The 20173-nt window shown below is 39.7% G+C and overlaps 1 protein-coding gene across 2 annotated transcripts in view; it reads right to left on the bottom strand.

Annotated features, from left to right (window-relative positions):
* The window catches only part of lrch1 (leucine-rich repeats and calponin homology (CH) domain containing 1), a 94320-nt gene that overhangs the window by 43182 nt on the left and 30965 nt on the right, over window positions 1-20173 (bottom strand). For both annotated transcript variants that reach the window (XM_062432385.1, XM_062432384.1), the window contains exons 2-4: window positions 12803-12947; window positions 6315-6441; window positions 4599-4704 (exon numbers count right to left, since the gene is read on the bottom strand). In XM_062432385.1, the coding sequence (XP_062288369.1) occupies window positions 4599-4704; window positions 6315-6441; window positions 12803-12947 (378 nt within the window). The remainder of the gene's footprint in view (window positions 1-4598; window positions 4705-6314; window positions 6442-12802; window positions 12948-20173) is intronic.

A 20173-nucleotide genomic window follows, 5' to 3' on the forward strand; every position in this document is an offset into this window, starting at 1 on the left:
GATATTAGGGAGTAAACTCATTCCAATTTTAACATATTGGCCAATAATATCATATGTACAGAATATAAACATAATCACACCTTTTTTGCAATGGACCTTCAAATGTAGTTATCAAACACTTGTGACAAAGGTATGTAATGATGGTATGATATTTTAAAGTTTAAGGATAAACTTTATTGTATAAAATGAAATAAGTGCACTGAAACAGTAAACTTCACTAGGTATTTAATTAGCTAGGGATAAATATATATATATATATATATATATATTATATATATATATATATATATATATATATATCGGCACATATGGGACAACATATTCACTGATACTGATATATCTGTGATAGGACAATACTGACTGACTGATGTATTGGTCGGATTCTAGATTCAATTGAACCTAAAGTGCTCAGAGAACCAGAGAAACAGTGTTTTTGCAGTAAAGCAGCCAAACTTGAATAGTTCTACTTGCTTGTTAGTTCAGGACAATTTTGACCAGATAGTGGCGCTACATAAAAAGTAAGATGATCACTTGGGAGGGAAAAATCATTTAAAAAAAGTCTGAATTCATTCATTACTTTTCATGTTACCATTCATAAAAAAAGAGGTTTACAGATGTTAAATGTAGGGACATGAGAGCACTGTGGAGGTTTTACAATCTGGTGTATGGTGATGTCATGGTGATGTCATGTCATGTCCATCCAAAGAGCTGAGAGGACATTTCACTCTGAGACAAAACAAAGTGGGTAAGTTGCTGGTGGCGTCAGATAGAGCATCATCACAGAACAGTGTGTAGGAAGCATTAAGTGTTTAGAAGTGTTGTAATATTTCAGTTGAATGACCGGCCGACCCTCCGTCCTCAGAAGCACACAGCTACATAATAACAACACATCAGTTTGATTGAAAGCAGCTTTTCTTCATGTTTGTGCTGATTGTTACACCACAGCACTGCCAGCTCTCTGAAACATCAGCTCCTCTCAGCTGGATGTCGTGCAGTGGAATTTTAAACAGTTGCTTGAAAACTGGTCAAGTTTTCTTCTTCCATGTTTCCTGCATAACAACGATTCTGTTCAGCGTCAGAAATATAGTGATCGTTGATATTTGTCCAGCTGAGTGATTGAAGGCAAATGATAAACAGGGATTAACTAATGCTCATAATAATCATGTTAGCTGTTTAATAAAGGACGTAAATGACTATTAAGTTGGGCATGTGTTCAACTTTTAAAGGATCCTTCAGCGACTGCTTTGTGTTAAATATGAGTCCAAGAAATAAACTGGAGTGAAGTAAGTAAGAGCATCCAGCTCTGTCTTACTTTTCTTTCTTATCATTGTATGTTTTATGCTCTGTTGTAACCAAAGCATCCTTGTTGCCATGGTGATGTTTCTGGCACGGATGGAAATTCTTCCATCAGCTCCTCAGATATGATCTTCAGTTTGACTCCTGCCACCCCGAGCTTGGCCGACCTTTAAAACAACACTAAAACAGTCATGGTGGTCTTATCTCAGAGGTGGGGGGGGGGGGGGGGGGGGGGGGGGCTCTCCACTGCAGGAACCAAGTCTGCACAGATATTAAATCAAAAACAACAACCCCTCCCATCATCAGGCTGCCGTCCAGTCTGCTCGCTCGCTCCAAGCCTGCCTGTGTCGCTGTGGCATTGAGCTGCTGAGCCAGATCTGTGTGTGTGTGTGTGTGGGGGGGGGGGGGGGGGGGGGGAGAGCAGCATATGCCTGCTTAGGAAAATAAAGTCATAAATCCAAACAGACTGGCGGCGAGATAAAACTTGGATCAATGTTCCTGAAAACAGTTGGTAGCTGTTCATCATTCTGATCAACGGACAGACCTGACTCCTCCGTCTGTTTATCAAAGAGCAACATTTCTCCTGAAAAGTGCTCCAAAATGATAAGAACAGAGAATAAAAGTATCAATTCAAAATATGAAAATATGAACTTAAATATGACGTCACTGACTTCCAGCAGCTCATGTTTTACATGTGATTGGTTAACTCCCACACTGAGTTCCTTAAGGCCTGGAGACCCTTTATTGATCATATTAGGAAGGAGAAGTGTCTCACTGGGACTATACTGTAATGTACTGTGATCTCACAACCTCTCTGTCTTAGTTACATGGACTCCTTTCCTGATGCTCAATCCACTCATGGGTATTTCAGTCATTGTACTTGTTGACATGCTTGTACATCTTTACTGTGAGTGTAGTGTGTTTGTTTTTTGTTTCTTTTCATTTTCTTCTGTCTTGTTGTTGCTTTGTTTATTTTGTTCCCCATATTGTGGAAAAGCAAAACTCATAAATACAATGTATAAAAGGACAAAAATAAGCGTTTCTTGTTATAACATGATAGCAAAAGTTGTTGTTAAAACAGGAAAAGCTTGTTTCGTCAAAACGTTTTACCTTCAAAATAAAGTCATACAAAAAAGTCATTTTTTATTTCAGACGGAAAGCTTAAAAACTCCTCCCCTATCTGAGGGTTCCAGTAGGTTTCCAGAAGGTGAGAACAGAAACAGAAACAGATCATCTCCTGCTGTGTGCTACATGTGTGAAAGCTCAACTCCTCCAGACAATTCCTGGACTTCTAACTGCCTCTACAACCTTGTTTTGAGAGAGAGAGAGAGAGAGAGAGAGAGAGGGAGAGAGAGAGAGAGAGAGAGAGAGAGAGAGAGAGAGAGAGAGAGAGAGAGAGAGAGAGAGAGAGAGAGAGAGAGAGAGAGAGAGAGAGAGAGAGAGAGAGAGCAGAGGTCGAGCGAGGACAGGGAGCGGCTGTAGAGTGAATGAGAGGAATAAAAGCTTTCATGGCGGTTACGTTCTACAGCACATATAAATAACCATCAAACACTCAGCAGATGATTTACTGTGGAAACAGACGCTCTTACTTTCATTTTCCCTCCTCTGCATTTCTGCTTTTCATTCATTCCATCCATCCAACTCCTGCTGCAGTAAATACACAGAACAACAGCACACATCTGTGCTGCTTCTGTGGTGGAGACATTTCTAATGTGATGCCTGCAGTGTGGAGCATCAAATGAGTGATCAATGATCACTGTCAGTGTGTTTGGACTTTTATTGGATCACCTGTGAGGTGATTTGTTAATAAGATTCAGCTAATTTTCTATGTAGTTTTGTTAAGTGAGGTTTCATTTACTCAAGTATAATATATATCTTTTTGTTTATGGGTCACTGTCTGTACTGTACACTTACTGTCATGTGCAGTCATCCTCCCTAAAGGCTTCATCTGAGCCAGGAAACCCCCTTTTAGACCCACCACTGTGTTGGATGACTGACAATTTCAATTTCAACTTTATTTATATAGCACTTTATACACAACGTGGTTGATCCAAGGTGCTTCACACAAAAAAACCCCCAAAAAAACAACAAGAAAAAAATAGAAAACACAATAATAAAAAAATAAATACATTTAAAAAATCTGGGGGAAAAAAAACATGATCATAAAATACATAATGACAGTTAAACACAGTTAAAAGCTAGGGAGTAAAAATAAGTTTTAAGGTTTTTCTTAAAACTTTCAATGGTGGGAGAGAAAGGAATGGGGAAGAGAGTTCCACAGTTTGGGGGCAGCAATGGAACATGCAATACAGGAACTATTTTAATGCACAAACATTAAAAACATATTTGAATCTTAGTGTCCAATTTGTTTTTTAAAAAGGGGAAAAATAATAATAGTAAATCATTAAAGAGGATTTTTGACTGTTTGGATCAACCAATGAATAAAGAGCTAGACTCAGCTCCCTCTTCACCCCTCGTCTTCACCAGGACAGTCTGCCACTGCATCCACATTACCCTCCCTTATCAACAAGACCCCAGGATACTTCAACTTCCTTCACTATTAAGTATCTTATCACTATCAGGCAGCAGATAAACTCCTTCAGCACGGTGCCGGACGCCCACAAGTCCAAAAACATCAGAGCAGGCAGGGGCTTTGTGTCAGTTAACCTCCTCCAGGATAATGCTCTGTGTTTCCTTCAGATACATCTGAGCTCAGCCATCAGTCAAAACTTATTTAAGCCATTAAACAACTAGATGCTTCAAATATAATGATGATAATTGAAGGACTACTAGAGCAAAAAATATGTATCTCATAATCTATTAAACATTTAAGAGGAGTAAAAGTTGTTTTATAAACTCGTTTTATTGGACCTTCTTGGAATCACATAATGAAACTAGAGAAAGTCATTCTTATTAACTCACACAACCCACTTTTCCCAGTCCAGTGATTTTAACTGGCAGCCCTCCAGTCAAAACCCTGCTCCTCCACAGCCTCAGCCAATCAGCAGCCAGCCATTCAGACTGGGTGGTGTCTCAGAGGCTTGTGGTTACCACTGATCTCTGTGTCACTGACTTATTTCAGAGCTTTTTTGGGGGCTGGAGGTCGTGCTGAGGGGAAGGTATATTTTTGGGGACTGGGATGGGTGTGGTAGTGCATGCAGAGGACACATCATGCACAAATACACACCATAAGTGACTGTGCTGAAATCAGCCAGGCACACAACACACTCCTGCTGTTTAGACATAAAAATGAGTGAAAGGATGTCTTGGGCTAAATGCAGCTGTTAGAAAGATGGACTGACCTTCTGGCAGGACGCAGAGAAGGTTTCGGCGTACGTTTAACTCTCGCAGAGCTTTGAGTCTGCCGATGTGACGAGGAAGAGCTGTGATCTCATTGCAGCTGATGTCCTGCAGAGGGGAAAACAACACAACTCATGATCACAGCTGTTAAAGCTTCAGGAGGCCTGTCATTATTTCATCATTAACCCAATGCTACATCTTTACTTTACTACTCAAATACTGTATGATTCATGTTTAGCAGAGTCCCATTAAATACAGTATCAGTATTTGAGGTCTACCTCTCCTTTCAGTTCAACTGTGCAAAGTATATATATTTATATATTTTTACTATATATAATAATATATTATTACTTACTATATATTTTACTACTATTGTTTTTTATTGCTTTTGTACTTACTTATTATTTATTGTCCTTTATTCTTTTGATTGACACTTTTTATTGTCCACCTTGCTGCTGCAATATTGTACATTTCCCCATCATGGGACTAATAAAGGAATATCTTCTCTTCTCTTATCTTAATACAACACTTCATTCATCTGTTTACTCACTGACATCTCACTGCTGAGTTACTTAAATGTTCACAGGTCATCACTCACAGTGTATGTTGGTAGTATTCTATTATTGTTTCTGGTGCTGAGCATCATGATAACATGCTACAGTATATATGATGACACACTAGGAGCAGTGATGGTTTATTATAGTAAAGTTATTATATATTATTTGTAGGTTATTATTCAATGGTTTTACTTTGACATCAGATTGGACTGTATGTGGCCCTTGAACTAAAATGAGTTTGACACCCCTGCCTTAGAATGAGCCTTTTTATCTACATAGGGCAGCTCTTCCTCCACAGAGTCCACCATGTTACACCACCATGTCTACAATAGACCAGAATGAACAATAACTAGACCTGGAGAGGGCCGACTGAGACTGTCCTTACTGTTTAATCCCAGGAACATTGCACACTTGTATATAGTATCAGGAATTTATGTATATTGTAGATTTATATAATTACAGATTATATATATATATATTTACATAGAGATTGTTTTGTATATTTTTTTTATCACTTTCTCCATTATACTGCTACTGGTGCAACAATTTTGAATTTCTCCCTAGGGGGATGAATAAAGATAGCTCCCTACCTCCCTACCTATTCAGTTGGATGCAACTAGATTCTACACACTGCTCCTTCAAGTCTCATTCCTCTCTGTGTCTTTTTGAAGTAAAAATAATATACTTATCAATAATGCACTAATCTAGGTGAAAGCTATATTGAAAAACTACAATTTTCATCTTGGAAGCAGATTTGCTGTGATTCAGCAGCAGAGGAGCATGTTTACAGTACAGTCAGCTGATCACAGTCCTCCTCCATCCAGCTGACATACACTGAAACATCACACTCAAGACAAATCTCAATGTTTTGGGATGGAATTTACTATAACTATTAATCACACATACACACAAAAAACACACACTCACATTATATACATGAAGCTCAGATGAATACATGGCCCAGGTTAACATGTGAACAACACAACAATAGGAATGGTACAGTATTGCTCATTCCTGAGTAATGCTCTGTCACACACACACACACACACACACACGCACACACACACACACACACACACACACACACACACACACACACACACACACACACACACACACACACACACACACACACACACACACACACACACACACTCTTACCAGCTCCATGAGGCTGTGCAGCTGTCCGATGGTCTCAGGCAGGCTGACCAGCTTGTTGTTGCTGGCGTTGAGGACTCTCAGAGGTAAACCACACAGACAGGCCGGCAGAGAGCCCAGCTGGTTACGACTGCAAACACACACACACACAGAGCAAAGAATACACGATGATCATGTGACTGTGACTTGATTTCTACAGCAGGAAGTGAAGCTCTGACCACTTCACATGAAAACAATCCCAAAGCCACTCAAGTAGAGACTACAGGTACAGAATGAGCTGAGGGAATAAGTAATAATAATATAATAATAGATAATAGTAGATTAATGTGCACTATGAATAAACAAATAATAAACAGTTTAAATTGTAATAAAGAATGATCAATGAATCAAAGAGTGTTTCATAGACATACAGAGTCAAATAGAAAGCAATTCATCCATTAGTTGATTGACAGAAAATGAACCATTGCAAATATTTTGACAAGCTAATAATCATTTTAGTCATTTATGAACATCTGCATGATCATCTGTTATAGTGAACTCAATGTGTTTAGATTTGTGATGTCACCACAAGTTCAAACGGCCAGTTTTACTCTTTTCTGACATTTTATACACAAAAAGATATATTGATTAATCATTGGAAATAATCAGTATATTACTGAATGATGAACATTGAAGAAGAGGGTTAACGCCCTGCATATACTGTATACGCATACACACACACACACACGCACGTGCACGCACACGCACACACACACACGCACACGCACACACACACACACACACACACACACACACACACACACACACACACACACACACACACACACACACAGAGCTATCAGGTAATCTTAAAGGAAAAACACACCTGAGGAGGGTTGCAGGAAATAAAAGATATTGATAAGGCCCAACATTCCTCAATAAAGAATAAAATCAATGATCATTAAGTAACAACTGCCTTTATTAATGAGGAAAAAATTATAATATACAATAAACTATAAAAACAATAAACAATAAAAAACTGCAAATATAAAGTGTGACACATTAGATTAAATAGAAAATCTCATAAATATCACCAAAAAATATGGAATGGAAAGCAAAAAACAGTTCATGTCCACACTAACACTGCAGAGTAGTGTTTAAAACACTGACACAGCATTAATGTTATATGAGGAGAGGCTTGGTAGAATAAATGTGACATAGTACAGTGATTACTGCTGTTTGTCTTGTACCATACACACAACAGAAAACCCAGTGGGAAAAGACAAGGAATCACGCTTCCCTTTTCCTCAGTATGTATAGTGTGTGTGTGTGTGTGTGTGTGTGTGTGTGTGTGTGTGTGTGTGTGTGCTTTTTGGGATAAGAAGAAGAATCTTAGCAGCAGAACAGGGAAGCAGCTCCATGTGGACCAGCAGCAGGAAGCTCAGTTCAATCAGTGGGGGGGGGGGGGGGGGGGGGGGAGTACTGCAGCTAAAAGGCAGGATACAATGTACAAGGCTCACACATGTAGCATGAAAGCTGCTCTCTCAGGTAGAGATGTCCTCTGCCCAATCCACATCCAACATATATATTTTTATATTCAGTGCCAGTCAAAAGTTTGGACACACTTTCTCATTAATGTGAATGGGAAGGTGTGTCCAAACTTTTGACTGGTACTGTATTTACAATTATACATCAGACTTTAAATGATTTTGTATTTAAATGTTTTGACAGTTGTACCAAAGCAGTGGGATTGGAGGATGAATGTTTGCTGAGAACATATTTAAAATAAACTTCAATAAAAACAGCAGCAGCAGATCTACACTGCTGACTCAGCATATGAGTCAGAATGAATTCACATTCATAAATTCCCCATCAGCCATTAATAAATGTTTGATTAATCCTTCTGCTTTATTAAACTATCTTATGGTCCAGGGGAACATTTTATACAATATGATGAATACAACATGTTTGAATGCTGATTTTTGAATATTTTAGGTCAAATTTGTACATTTGCATATATAAAAATGTGTATCAGGTGCAGAAAAATTAAAAAATGTTCTTTTATTTTTTCTCAATTTTTGTATACTGTGGGTCACATTTAGGAGAAGTCTGGTTAAAAGAAATGTTGTATGGTGTTTTTACAGCTCCCAAATGTGAGAATGTCAAATTTGACCCTGAACAGTAGGGCTCTATGATTTCCGCGATCACGGAATCGCGGACGGAATCGCAGAATTGGCCGATTAAAACAGAATTAATTTTTAACGCAGAATATCGCAGAATTTGACTGAAATGCTGTTTTTGTGTGGAAGAAGAACATATGTCTGGGGAAAACTGCACGGAGGGAAGCAAATCTGGATGGCACAACAAGCCCCCTCCACACACTGAGCCCATCCCCCTTCAAAACAATGAGCGCATGGTGAAGCGGCTGGACACGGCTCTGTCTTCGAAACTCGACACTATTATTGTACGGTATTGAGGAAATGTGTTGTTTGTCACCTCAATAAATTGAAGTTAATTTCTATTTAATTTGTGTACATTTTAGTCATTTACATTAAAAACACTGTTTTTGTTAGTAAAATAAGAGTAAAAGGTAAAAAAAATTTAAACGGAAAAAACGGAATTTGGGAAAAAATAAAACGGATTTTATAGGGCCCTAGAACAGTATGTAAGGTATTGATATGATATGAATGAAAGTTTATTACTCACAATTAGAGAGTAGATGTATCACTCTGTAGGTGTTATTGAAACATTAAAACACTTTAAATGAAATGTTTACATTGCTCTTTGCTAATAAGGACACCAGAGGAGAGATGAATTATTTCATAACAGGTTAGAGTCATTTTTCATATTAACAGTGTACATGAAGTGAAATGCTGCACTGTGGAAGCTGGCAGTGCTGCAACACTAACAGACTGATGTGTACACAAGTCAACATAGTTAAGATAGGACTAGATTTTGATCTGGTTTATTTTAGCCCATATCAATCCATTCAGATATGAAATTGCTACAGTGTGATTGCTACACTGCTCTGGTTTACTTTAGATTCAGATCCATGCCATGGTTGTGATTTAATTTAATGTTTTCATCTAAAGAAATCTACTAAATGGACTCAAATGGATAAAAACTGTAATCTGGATAAACATAATAAAAGTCTAATAACAGTTGACTTGTGTTGCAAAAATCACAGATAAAACTTCTCTGTTTCTGATCTGACAGCAAGACACTAAAAATAAAGCTGCATAATTCCTGAAGAGGAAGAAAGAGCGTCCTTCCTGTTATGACAGGACAGGCTGTGTGTGTGTGTGTGTGTGTGTGTGTGTGTGTGTGTGTGTGTGTGTGTGCGTGTGTGTGTGTGTGTATTCAAGCCTCAAATTTAAATGCAACTTGCTTCCTTTTAGTGTTGAGATATCATGAAGATTTGCTAGTTATGGAGATTTAACATCACACACACACACACACACACACACACACACACACACACACACACACACACACACACACACACACACACACACACACACACACACACACACACACACACACACACACACACACACAGGCACAGAAAGCCAGCAGTCACATGTTTCATGCATGTAATATTCTAATTAATCTGATCTTTCATTAAAAGACTCATTTACTCAGTGATGTGAGAGATGTGACTACATAACTGTGTGTGTGTGTGTGTGTGTGTGTGTGTGTGTGTGTGTGTGTGTGTGTGTGTGTGTGTGTGTGTGTGTGTGTGTGTGTGTGTGTGTGTGTGTGTGTGTGTGTGCATGAGGAGGCTGTGCGCTGGGTGACAGTGTGTTTCTTCATGCTGTCACTGTGTATCAGTGAGTGGATCTATAATAACTGATTCATTATCATGTGACTGCAGCTGTGAGCTCTGCTGAGCTGCAGAAAAGAAAAGATCTGATACACTAAACATAGAAAGATGATGCTCGATGAAAATGATTGTCACTTCTTACCTAGTACGACTGGTTGGCTCCTTTAACCTCCACTCATTTCAGTTTGCAAACATGATGTCAGAGCTGCAGCTAATGACTACTTGATCAGGTTTTCAATTTTACAGTTAGTGTATGAATCAATCAGTCTTAAAAAATGCAAGAAAAAATTTGGAAACTCAAAGAGAATCAGCTCATAATGATATAAAATAGACAATCCTCACATTTGAGAGGCTGGAACCAGAGAATGTCTCGAAAAAGTTCAAACATTAGTAGATCAGCAAAAACGATAAAAAGTTGTATATTATAATATTTTGTGAATAAGGTCACAATACTTCATTAATAAAGTTAGAACATTTTGTGAATAAGGTTGTAATATTTAGAGTGTAAAGGTCATCATAGAACAGGTTGCTTCCAGTATCAAGTGTCACATGTGATGCTGGATCACAGAGCATGTTATTTACACTTGTAGCCATCTTTGCTTTGTTTGGGTTTGTCTCAATACTTCTGGATTTTTTACTTGTAATATTATGACCTTTTCTGTACTGTGGTCCTAATTAGGGCTGAAACCATTACTCAAATTATTCGAATAATTCGATTGCAAAAAATGATCGAGGCATTTATTCATGAATCGAAGCTTCGTTTAATTCATTTCACTCGTTTATATGACCTGCTCTGCTTGTGTTTTACACGGATGCATATTACTGACGCACATCGCGTCACTCGCTATGTCGCGGAGCAGTTTACTAGAGAGTGAAAACTACAAAGTGTGTGCGGCATCTAGTCGGGGGCGACAAGGGGCACACACACACACACATACACCCAAACCGATCGGTTTTCTATCGTTTATTGGCCCATCATGTCTTCTTTTTCTAACGTCACCGTGTGGATCATTAACCTTGTTGTTCTAGTTAGTGAACTATCAGCTTCTACCTGCTGAGAAGATCTCAGTCAGCCAGTCAGCAGTAGGAGATGAGGAGAGGAGCAGGTTGATCTCAGGTCTCTACACTGAGAACCTGAGGTAGGAGGATCGGGGCATTTAATAGTATGGTAGCCTAATGATGCAAAAATTAAAATCAGTCACACTAAAAGTAAATAGAGGGCATTGAAGTTAAATGCAATAAATGGGTTTAGTTTTGATTAAAACAATTGAATATTTTAGTTTTAGAATAAAAAACACTGCTGTGGGCTGTGTTCACCTGCAGTGTGAGAGTAGAGACAGAAATGACACCGTGGAGACAGCAGGGAACACCTTGACCTTTTAATCACAGCTTGATACAGTACCGTATGGTAGTGTGTGTGTAGGTCAGCACCAGGTGTGTGTGTGTGCGTAAAGTCTTTGAGTTAACTTACAGTCCACTGAACTGCCCACTGTGTCTGTCCATAGTTGGTGAGCCCTACAATTCACCCTGCAGCATCACTGGTGCATCACACACACAAGCAGTCATGACCTCCATCATCAACACACACAGACACACACACACACACACCTGCAGTGACTCACACAGTGGCACAACAACAGCTCTGACAGGCAGGACAGTGGAAGTGCTGCAAACGTAATCTGACACACAATACAGTCCGCTCACATTAAAAGGACAATACCACGTTTTATATTTGCTTTGTCACTCTGATTCAGTCTGATGCTGCATTCAGTGGGTGGACACACACACACACACACACACACATTTCACAGCTGCAACAATATGTAGTGTTTGGTAGGGCTGTCCTGACTACCTTATTTTGGGCTTCGAAACTTTGGCAGCAATGATTTGAATGTTTTTGAAGCTTTGCTATGGGATGGGGGATGAGGAAACAGGGGTGAGGAGACCAAAGAGAGAGAGAGAGAGAGAGAGAGAGAGAGAGAGAGAGAGAGATGACAGAGGCAACGGGAGGGGGCGAGTCTCACAGTGCAGGGGCCTCCTCCTTCCAGCAGGGCAGCTGCTGAGGGACACGTTGGTGAGAACGTGGGGACTCACCAGAAGAAGCAGCAGCGGTCCCATGCAACAAACACCAACAAAATAGAAGGCCAGCAGGGTGGGGAGGAGGAGAAGGCATCTGCACCATGACTCGCTCTCAACTGCTGCCTCCATCGTATCAAATATTCAAAAAACTGATTTTGCCGTTTGAATACCATGGCAACAAAGCATTTAAGCATTTAGAACAGTCCTAGTGTTTGGATCATGGGTGTGCCCTAAAATGAACTGGGATACTGCACATTACAGAGAAAATAGAAACAAAAAGTCTCTCTCACTGTTTGGAACTGTCTCAGAGGAGCTGATCACACTCACAAAACAGCCACTTATCACAGTGATGTCATCATTCATGTGGGATGTGAGCCTGTATGATTGGTCAGTGTGCATTTTTTCATATTGTTAACAGACTGTTCCATTCTGAACTGATGAAAACTGATTTATAATAACAAACATTACTGAACTGGAGCAGGAGGTAACCTTTGCTTTACACAAAAAGACAGACGTGTGCGTGTGTGTGTGTGTGTGTGTGTGTGTGTGTGTGTGTGTGTGTGTGTGTGTGTCTGTGTGTGTGTCTGTGTGTGTGTCTGTGTGTGTGTACCTGAGGTTTAAGGAAGTGAGTGACTGCAGGCTGATCATGTTGTCTGGGATGGTCCTAATGCAGTTGTGGTACAGGTTTAGTGTCTCCAAGGCAACCAGATGGCAGACCTCTGTGGGGACATCGGCGAGCCGGTTCTTTGACAGATCTGCAGAGACAAAACCAAGAAAATGATCTATATGAAAAATTGAACTGAGATGGGTCTGCTTGAGCTGTATGTTTATAAGTAAAGAGTAAGTGGAGAAACAGTTTTTTTTTATAGTATAATAAACTTGTTCGTATTGATATTTAGTTAATTAATTAATAAGCACTAATGAAAACACATAGTGCACCACAGTCACAGCAGCAGAGAAACTTTGGTTTTAAGAGCAACTGTTGGCAGAGTCAGTGTTGTTTTAGACGGGCAGGGGTCAGTCGCTCAAGGCCAAGATCAGTGACATCACATCCTGCTGCAGCTCAGAAACAACAATATTATCAGCAGCAGCCAAATAAGGCCGAGAAATGTCAAGCCAATGATTTCACATTGTTCTGGAGAGCTTGAGCTCAGGCTTCTGAAAACACATTTGTTTTGTTTAACAGAGCGAGAACGGACCAAGAGTTCATTTCCTCTGCAGGCAACAATCATGGAAAAGTCATCCGTGTTGGATTTTTTTTGTATCGAGTGTTTAGATTCACGCTGTTCCATTAAATATCCGACACGGCATCATCTCATTTCAGTCTGCTTCACTGTTGATGATCTGTCCCCAGAAAACATGAGGAACTGCAGCAGTCAGCATCTTCCTATAATCACCTGTATACTGCTCACACTTCCTGCTGCTGATACGCATCACAGTGCTCACAATCAAATACACACATTCACACGTTTTACACTGCTGCTTAGCAACATCACCAGCACATTAGTATGAAAGAAAACACAAGAAAAACCGTCATTAGTTGAAATATTTAGAGTTGGATAAAAAAAAAAGGTGTGTACATGTTTAGCTTAGCTTATCCTAAAGACTGGAATGAGAGAAACACCACACTGGCACAACTCCAAAGATAACTAAAACCTGCTCTGTGGCCTCAGGGTGTTACATAGTTGTGAAGTTAGAGGAAGTGTTAAATTAGTGTTTTATGAAATCGTCATAGAAACACAAACTTCTCTAATACAACTTTAAACAAACCTTCAGGTTTCTGAGTATTCATTTCTTCCTTCTGTCCGATGGGTCTCAATACTACAATACCCATGAGCCTCAGGTGCAAGCAGACATTAATATAAGCTCTGTGATTGGATGTTACCTGCCAAAATACATCTTCAATGCAACCCAATCACCTGCTGTTTTCAAGCACCTTTAACATTTTTATCAAAGAAGCAGATATTTTAGATTTTAGATCTATCTTTTAGATATTTTACTACAGACGAAACCATGAAATAGAGATATAGAGATATATATTATATAATTAAATACATAAAAAGGATGAGGAATACAGTCAGTAAAACTATAAGAAGGCTTTTCATAAAAGAGTTTTAAGAAGTGATGAAACTGATTCTGCTTGACTAAGATACTCTAGCAGCAAGTTCCATAGCTGAGGGGCCCGGATAGAGAGGGCCCCGGTACCCCTTGGTAAGAATTTATGATTTAACTGATCATCAGCTGATCCGAGCTGTAGAAGAAATCCAGCTGTGAGTCATGTGACATTATCTATGGACAAAGTGAATGAGATTTGTACGTCCTAAATAGTCCCTCTCACATCACAGCTGATGTTAAATGTGGATAACATACATACCCACCATCAGGGGGCGCTATAGCAAAAGCAAATTCATTTTGGTTCATAACTGCCTGACAAAACATCACAAATTCAAAACCCTCCAAATCAGTCCATGTGATCATTATGATAAGCTACATCTCCTGATAGAGGTTCAGTCCACTGTCACTGCTCTGACTGTACTAGCAGGTCAGTGAAAGAGAAGTACTGAAACGTGAACGCTCAATCACAGCTGTGTCTGAGCACCGGCAGCGCAGGCAGCGTTGCATCATGGGTCATTCAGTCACAGGAAGTGCTATTTAAAACAGTTTAGTTTAGAAACAAAAGAGCCAGTCAGTCCTGCTTTCATCTTCTGAGAGAACACAACAGCAGCGGTCTGACTCAACTACTGACTGCACACACACACACACACACACACACACACACACACACTGGTATTACTGGCAGTGAGTGTGTGTGCGTGTATGTGTGTCCGGTACTATCACGTCTCTTTGTAATAATACAGTGGCCGTGATTTTAATGAGAAACACTGCAAAACATTAGACACACACACACACACACACACACACACAGACACAGAAATAGACACACACACACACACACAGACACAGAAATACACACACACACACAGACACACACACAGAAACACACACAGACACAGAAATACACACACACACAAACCAACACAATCACTCACACACTTAGACACACACACACACACACACAAACCAACACACACACACACAAACTTAGATAGACACACACACACACACACACAAATCAACACAATCACTCACACACACACACACACACACACACACACACACACACACACACACACACACACACAAACCAACACAGTCACTCACACACACAGAAGCACACGCACACTTAGACACACACAGGAAAAGAGACACATTAAGGACACATCCATCTCACAGTCACACATCTGTCATGTTACATTTAAATGTCTTCACACATGATGCCACATGAGGTGACACAATAGGAGCCTGAGGTCATTTACCCCATTATCCCAGCACACACACACACACACACACACACACACACACACACACTACTACTGCTGATAGTAGTCGTAGTAGTGAAGTTAATGTTATTAAGAATGCAATTATACCATCTATTGGGTCGTTATCAGCTCTGATATTGATTTAATTAAGCTGATCAGGTATCAATCCACATACTTTCATCTTTTCTGTTCTTTCTCCAAATCATCTCTCACATTTATAAATATGTAAAACTTGATAGACACAAGACATAAAAATATAGCTACACATCAGCAGTAGACATTCAGTCACAGTGGGGCTTTAAACCAGCAACCAATCAGCTCCAACCTCTTACCCTGCAGGTTTCTTCCATAACTCATCTTTGGCATGTTTCAGAGTGAACTGAGCTGATGTGGGAGGTTAAGGCCAAATTCCCTCCAGTGAACTTGTTTGGACTTGCAGCAGCAGAGAAGCTGGCAGTAAATGGCTTCTCAGGATATGTGAGCTGCATGAAACGGCCTGTCAATGAGTTCTGAAGATCACTTTTATTATGTTTCCATTAGTTTAAAACAGATGAAATTAAGAGAAGTTGTGAGATAAAAGGCTTGATGCTGTACACACACACATACATACACACACACACACACACACACACACACATATATATACACCACACCCCGTGAAGTAGGAGTGGGGCTTCCTGTGTTAATAACAACACTCTCCCTCTCCTCTCTTTTAAGAAAAAGGAAGTGACATCATCAGGGTTACGGGGTGGGTGTGGCCTTTGAGTTCTTAAAAGAGGAAAGATAGCAGAACAATGCTGCAATTAGAGGCCTTTATTCAGACCCAGGCTTATAATAGAAGCAGGCCTTTAGTATTATCATCATTATTATTATTATCATTATTATAATTACATTAATTCACCCTGTTTTATACGTTTATTATTTATTTCAAATCTGCCTGCTTTCTCATTTTCTCATATTTGAAATGAATATTAATGTTAAATATGTCATAATAAATGGGCGCAGTACAGATTTAAGCCACCCATGTCTCTTATTGGAAAGTCCCCCTTGCCTCTCCCTGTCTGTCTGGGATAATGATTGGCCGGAAGTCACGTGACCATGTATCCATCGTTTGGCTGATACATATACACTTTATTTTTTTCCTTTTTGAAATTTTTTTCTGCTTTTTAACTCCTCTATTTATATAGTGTTTGTAATAAGATAAGACATTCCTTTATTATTCCCACAGCGGGGAAATTTACAGTAAATTTAATGTGTAGCAAAAATAGAAAAAGCATGATGATGACCCTGATGAAGGCTGCAAGCTGAAACAATAAAGTTGTTTTCTACTACGTGTGCTGCTGGAGCATTGACTCCTTTCGACTGTTTTCTCTTCTCTGTGCACCTTGGAAGTCGCTGAGGGGGGCCAGAAACCTCCACCCTGCTTCTACTATTTAATATGAACTTAAACTCGACACCAGTATGCATGATGATAATTAAGATAATTATGTACAAATCAGCTTAAGTAACTCCATCAATGGGATTGGATAGTGGGCAGACTGTCATTATGGTTGGGGACAGAGTTCTTTACCTTCAATTCTTCTGCAGTCTCCACTCAGGACGTGCAAACTTGCTTGACATGAATAGCCTCTTAGCTGCTAATGTGAAGTGAAATACTGAGGTCAAAAAAATGTTCAAAGTCACGTCCATGTATCGTATGATAAGTCCATATAGACATGATGTTGATAATCACGTTATTGTTCGATAAGTCAATAATTATTGTGACAGGGCTAGGTGAAACCTCGACTCTGCTTCTGCTATTTAATATAAATGCAAACACGATATGACTCTGCAGTTTCCATGTTGACTTGATAAATTCAAGCTAATAATGTAAAATTCAGCTTTACTGACTCCATCAGTACAATAACAGAACCTGCTGTACTCACTGCTGTATAATTCACTTTATAACACAGAGTGTTATAAAGTGTTTTTACTCACTAATTCAGTTTAATTACACTGTTTACACTGTTAAGCTACCATCCATGAATCTGCTACAAACATTTAAACAAAAATCCTACATTACTAGTCAAAAAAGTTTGGACATGCTTTCTAAAGGGAACTTTTGGCTGGTAATGTAAATTTCCAGATTTAGACACAAAAACATCTGATCAAAAAATTAATAATAAGACGATAAATCTGACCAAACACTTGATATTAGCTTTTAAAACTTGATCGTTTTTATACTCTATGACTCCTATTCACGTCACTCAGTTCTCTTAAAGTACAGAGATTTGATTGTAAGGACAGAGAACCTCCAGTTCCCTAATTAATCCAGGAGTTTTGGTTGAGTTAATGAGACGTGAGGCAGGGAAACAGGAAGTACTATATTTGTACTGGTGTGTTGTGTGGAGGTTGTGATACTATCTTATTAAAGTATCTGTTTTATTTACGAGCCAACTTTCCCTGACACGTGTTCAACATGTGACTTCAAACAATACAAGTGAAGTTTGAGCATGAAATCCAGATCTGATCATCTAGATCAGTCTTACTAACTGTTTTAATTGTTTCCATGACAGCAGGAGTGATGGACGCTAACACGTTAACTGTGGTTATAATTGACTTGTTGAAGTGCTAGAGGTCAGCATTTGAGAAGTGTGAACTGTGTGGAGGACTGTGTGACCTCAGTTTGTTGTACAAAGACGTGTACTGTACAAACACTCAAACACAGTGGAGGAATGTGGAGGCTGAGCAGCTGAAACACAAGAATGTTTGCTGCCTACTGATTAACACAGACCTCTGTCATCTGACAACACCACAGCAGGATGGAAGGAGGGAGGGAGAGAGAGGAAGGATCGAGGGGGGGAGGAAGGAAGGGAGAGAGACAGGAGGGAGTAGGGAGGGAGGGATGGTAGGAAGGAAGGGAAGAGGTAGGGAAAAGGGATGGAATTCAGGAGACATATGTTTCATATGTTGTCATTTCATACCACAACACTGATTAACTATAAATGATGATGACCATTTTGTGGAAATGTATAACAGCTAATCAATTAGTATGTTAACGACAAAGGATGCAAAGCTGTAAAGATAGTAAACTAGTAAGAGGAGCTTAACATGAAAATGTTTATAGATTAACTTTTTTTTTTTAGTTAACCCAGTAAATTATCTATCATTACCAAATCAGGGTCTGAAGTAGAGGTCGCACAAAATTAAAAGTGATATTCATTAGCTTGGTGATGTACTGTATTTACTACTAACAAGGCTGGCTGGTCCACTGTTGTGGCTAGTGAGCTAACCGCTAACTCCCTGGTGAGCTATACACTAACTCCCTGGTGAGCCATAAACTAACTCCCTGGTGAGCTAACTGCTAACTCCCTGGTGAGCTAACTGCTAACTCCCTGGTGAGCTAACTGCTAACTCCCTGGTGAGCTAACCGCTAACTCCCCGGTGAGCTAACTGCTAGTTCCCTGGTGAACTAACCGCTAACTCCCTGGTGAGCTAAACGCTAACTGGCTGGTGACCTAAGCTCTTAACTGCTAGCCAGCTCATGGATGTATAATAGGAAGTGGATAGTGGACCAAAAATGGCGCCTATTCGGTCCACCAACAATTGCCTGGTTTGCACATACGCCAAAATAAGTTTGTAGTTTCTGCATTTTGTTCTGTGTTCTGCTAGGCTCGCTCGCTAGTTCCCGGTCAGTCCAAAGACTTTACATTGTGATGACGTCACAGGTGTTTTTGTGTTAACAGTTTTACCGACATCTCTTTTACACAGTTTCTGCTGCAATACTGCAAGTGACCACTGGGAGAAATTGGCTGTAAGGCTAAGCGGCAGCGCCCTCTCCAGCTCTTATAATACATCCATGACACAGCCAGGCCAAGCTAAAATGCTAGTCACAGTTTTCTCTATATTGTTCTGTTTACTCTTGCTGGTGTTTTATTCACAATTATGCACTTTTTCATTCAATTAAAAGTTGCTGAAGTGGGGAAAAAGGTCTGAAGCATTGCTAACTAAGCATTAGCATGCTTGTTAGCTCAGTGGCTATAAATTCACACAGTTTATTCAAAAGCCAGTTGTACCATAACATGGTGAAGCTCCATGAATGCTGGATCCTACACTTCCCATAATGCAACTCAGCGTTGTGTTTTTATTAGACCCTCCCTGACTTCTCCACACCTTCAGTTTGTCACCTAAGATTTCCCTGTGGCATTAATGAACACAGAGGGCATATAAACTACAAACATCTGTAGTGTAAGTGACAGAAAATGCTAACTCTTATTAGCCAACATGGCAGAAGAAGAAAAGACTGTTAAAGGAGCAGACACACACTGTACACACACATTACTCTTCTTATTACACTGATGCTGCTAATCTAAATATTGCAGAGTCAGGTCATGTGGCTGTCTGGGGTATGAATACACTGTGCTATGTGTGTGTGTATTTTTTATATATATAAAAATATATGTGTGTGTGTGTGTGTGTGTGTGTGTGTGTGTGTGTGTGTGTGTGTGTGTGTGTGTGTGTGTGTGTGTGTGTGTGTGTGTGTGTGTGTTGCAGCTGCATCCTCTAACCGTGCAGGAAAGGGCGAGACTTCTCCCTGCAGTACAGTAATGACAGGGTTTATA

Source organism: Scomber scombrus, chromosome 13, assembly GCF_963691925.1.
Source record: "Scomber scombrus chromosome 13, fScoSco1.1, whole genome shotgun sequence".
NCBI lineage: Eukaryota > Metazoa > Chordata > Actinopteri > Scombriformes > Scombridae > Scomber > Scomber scombrus.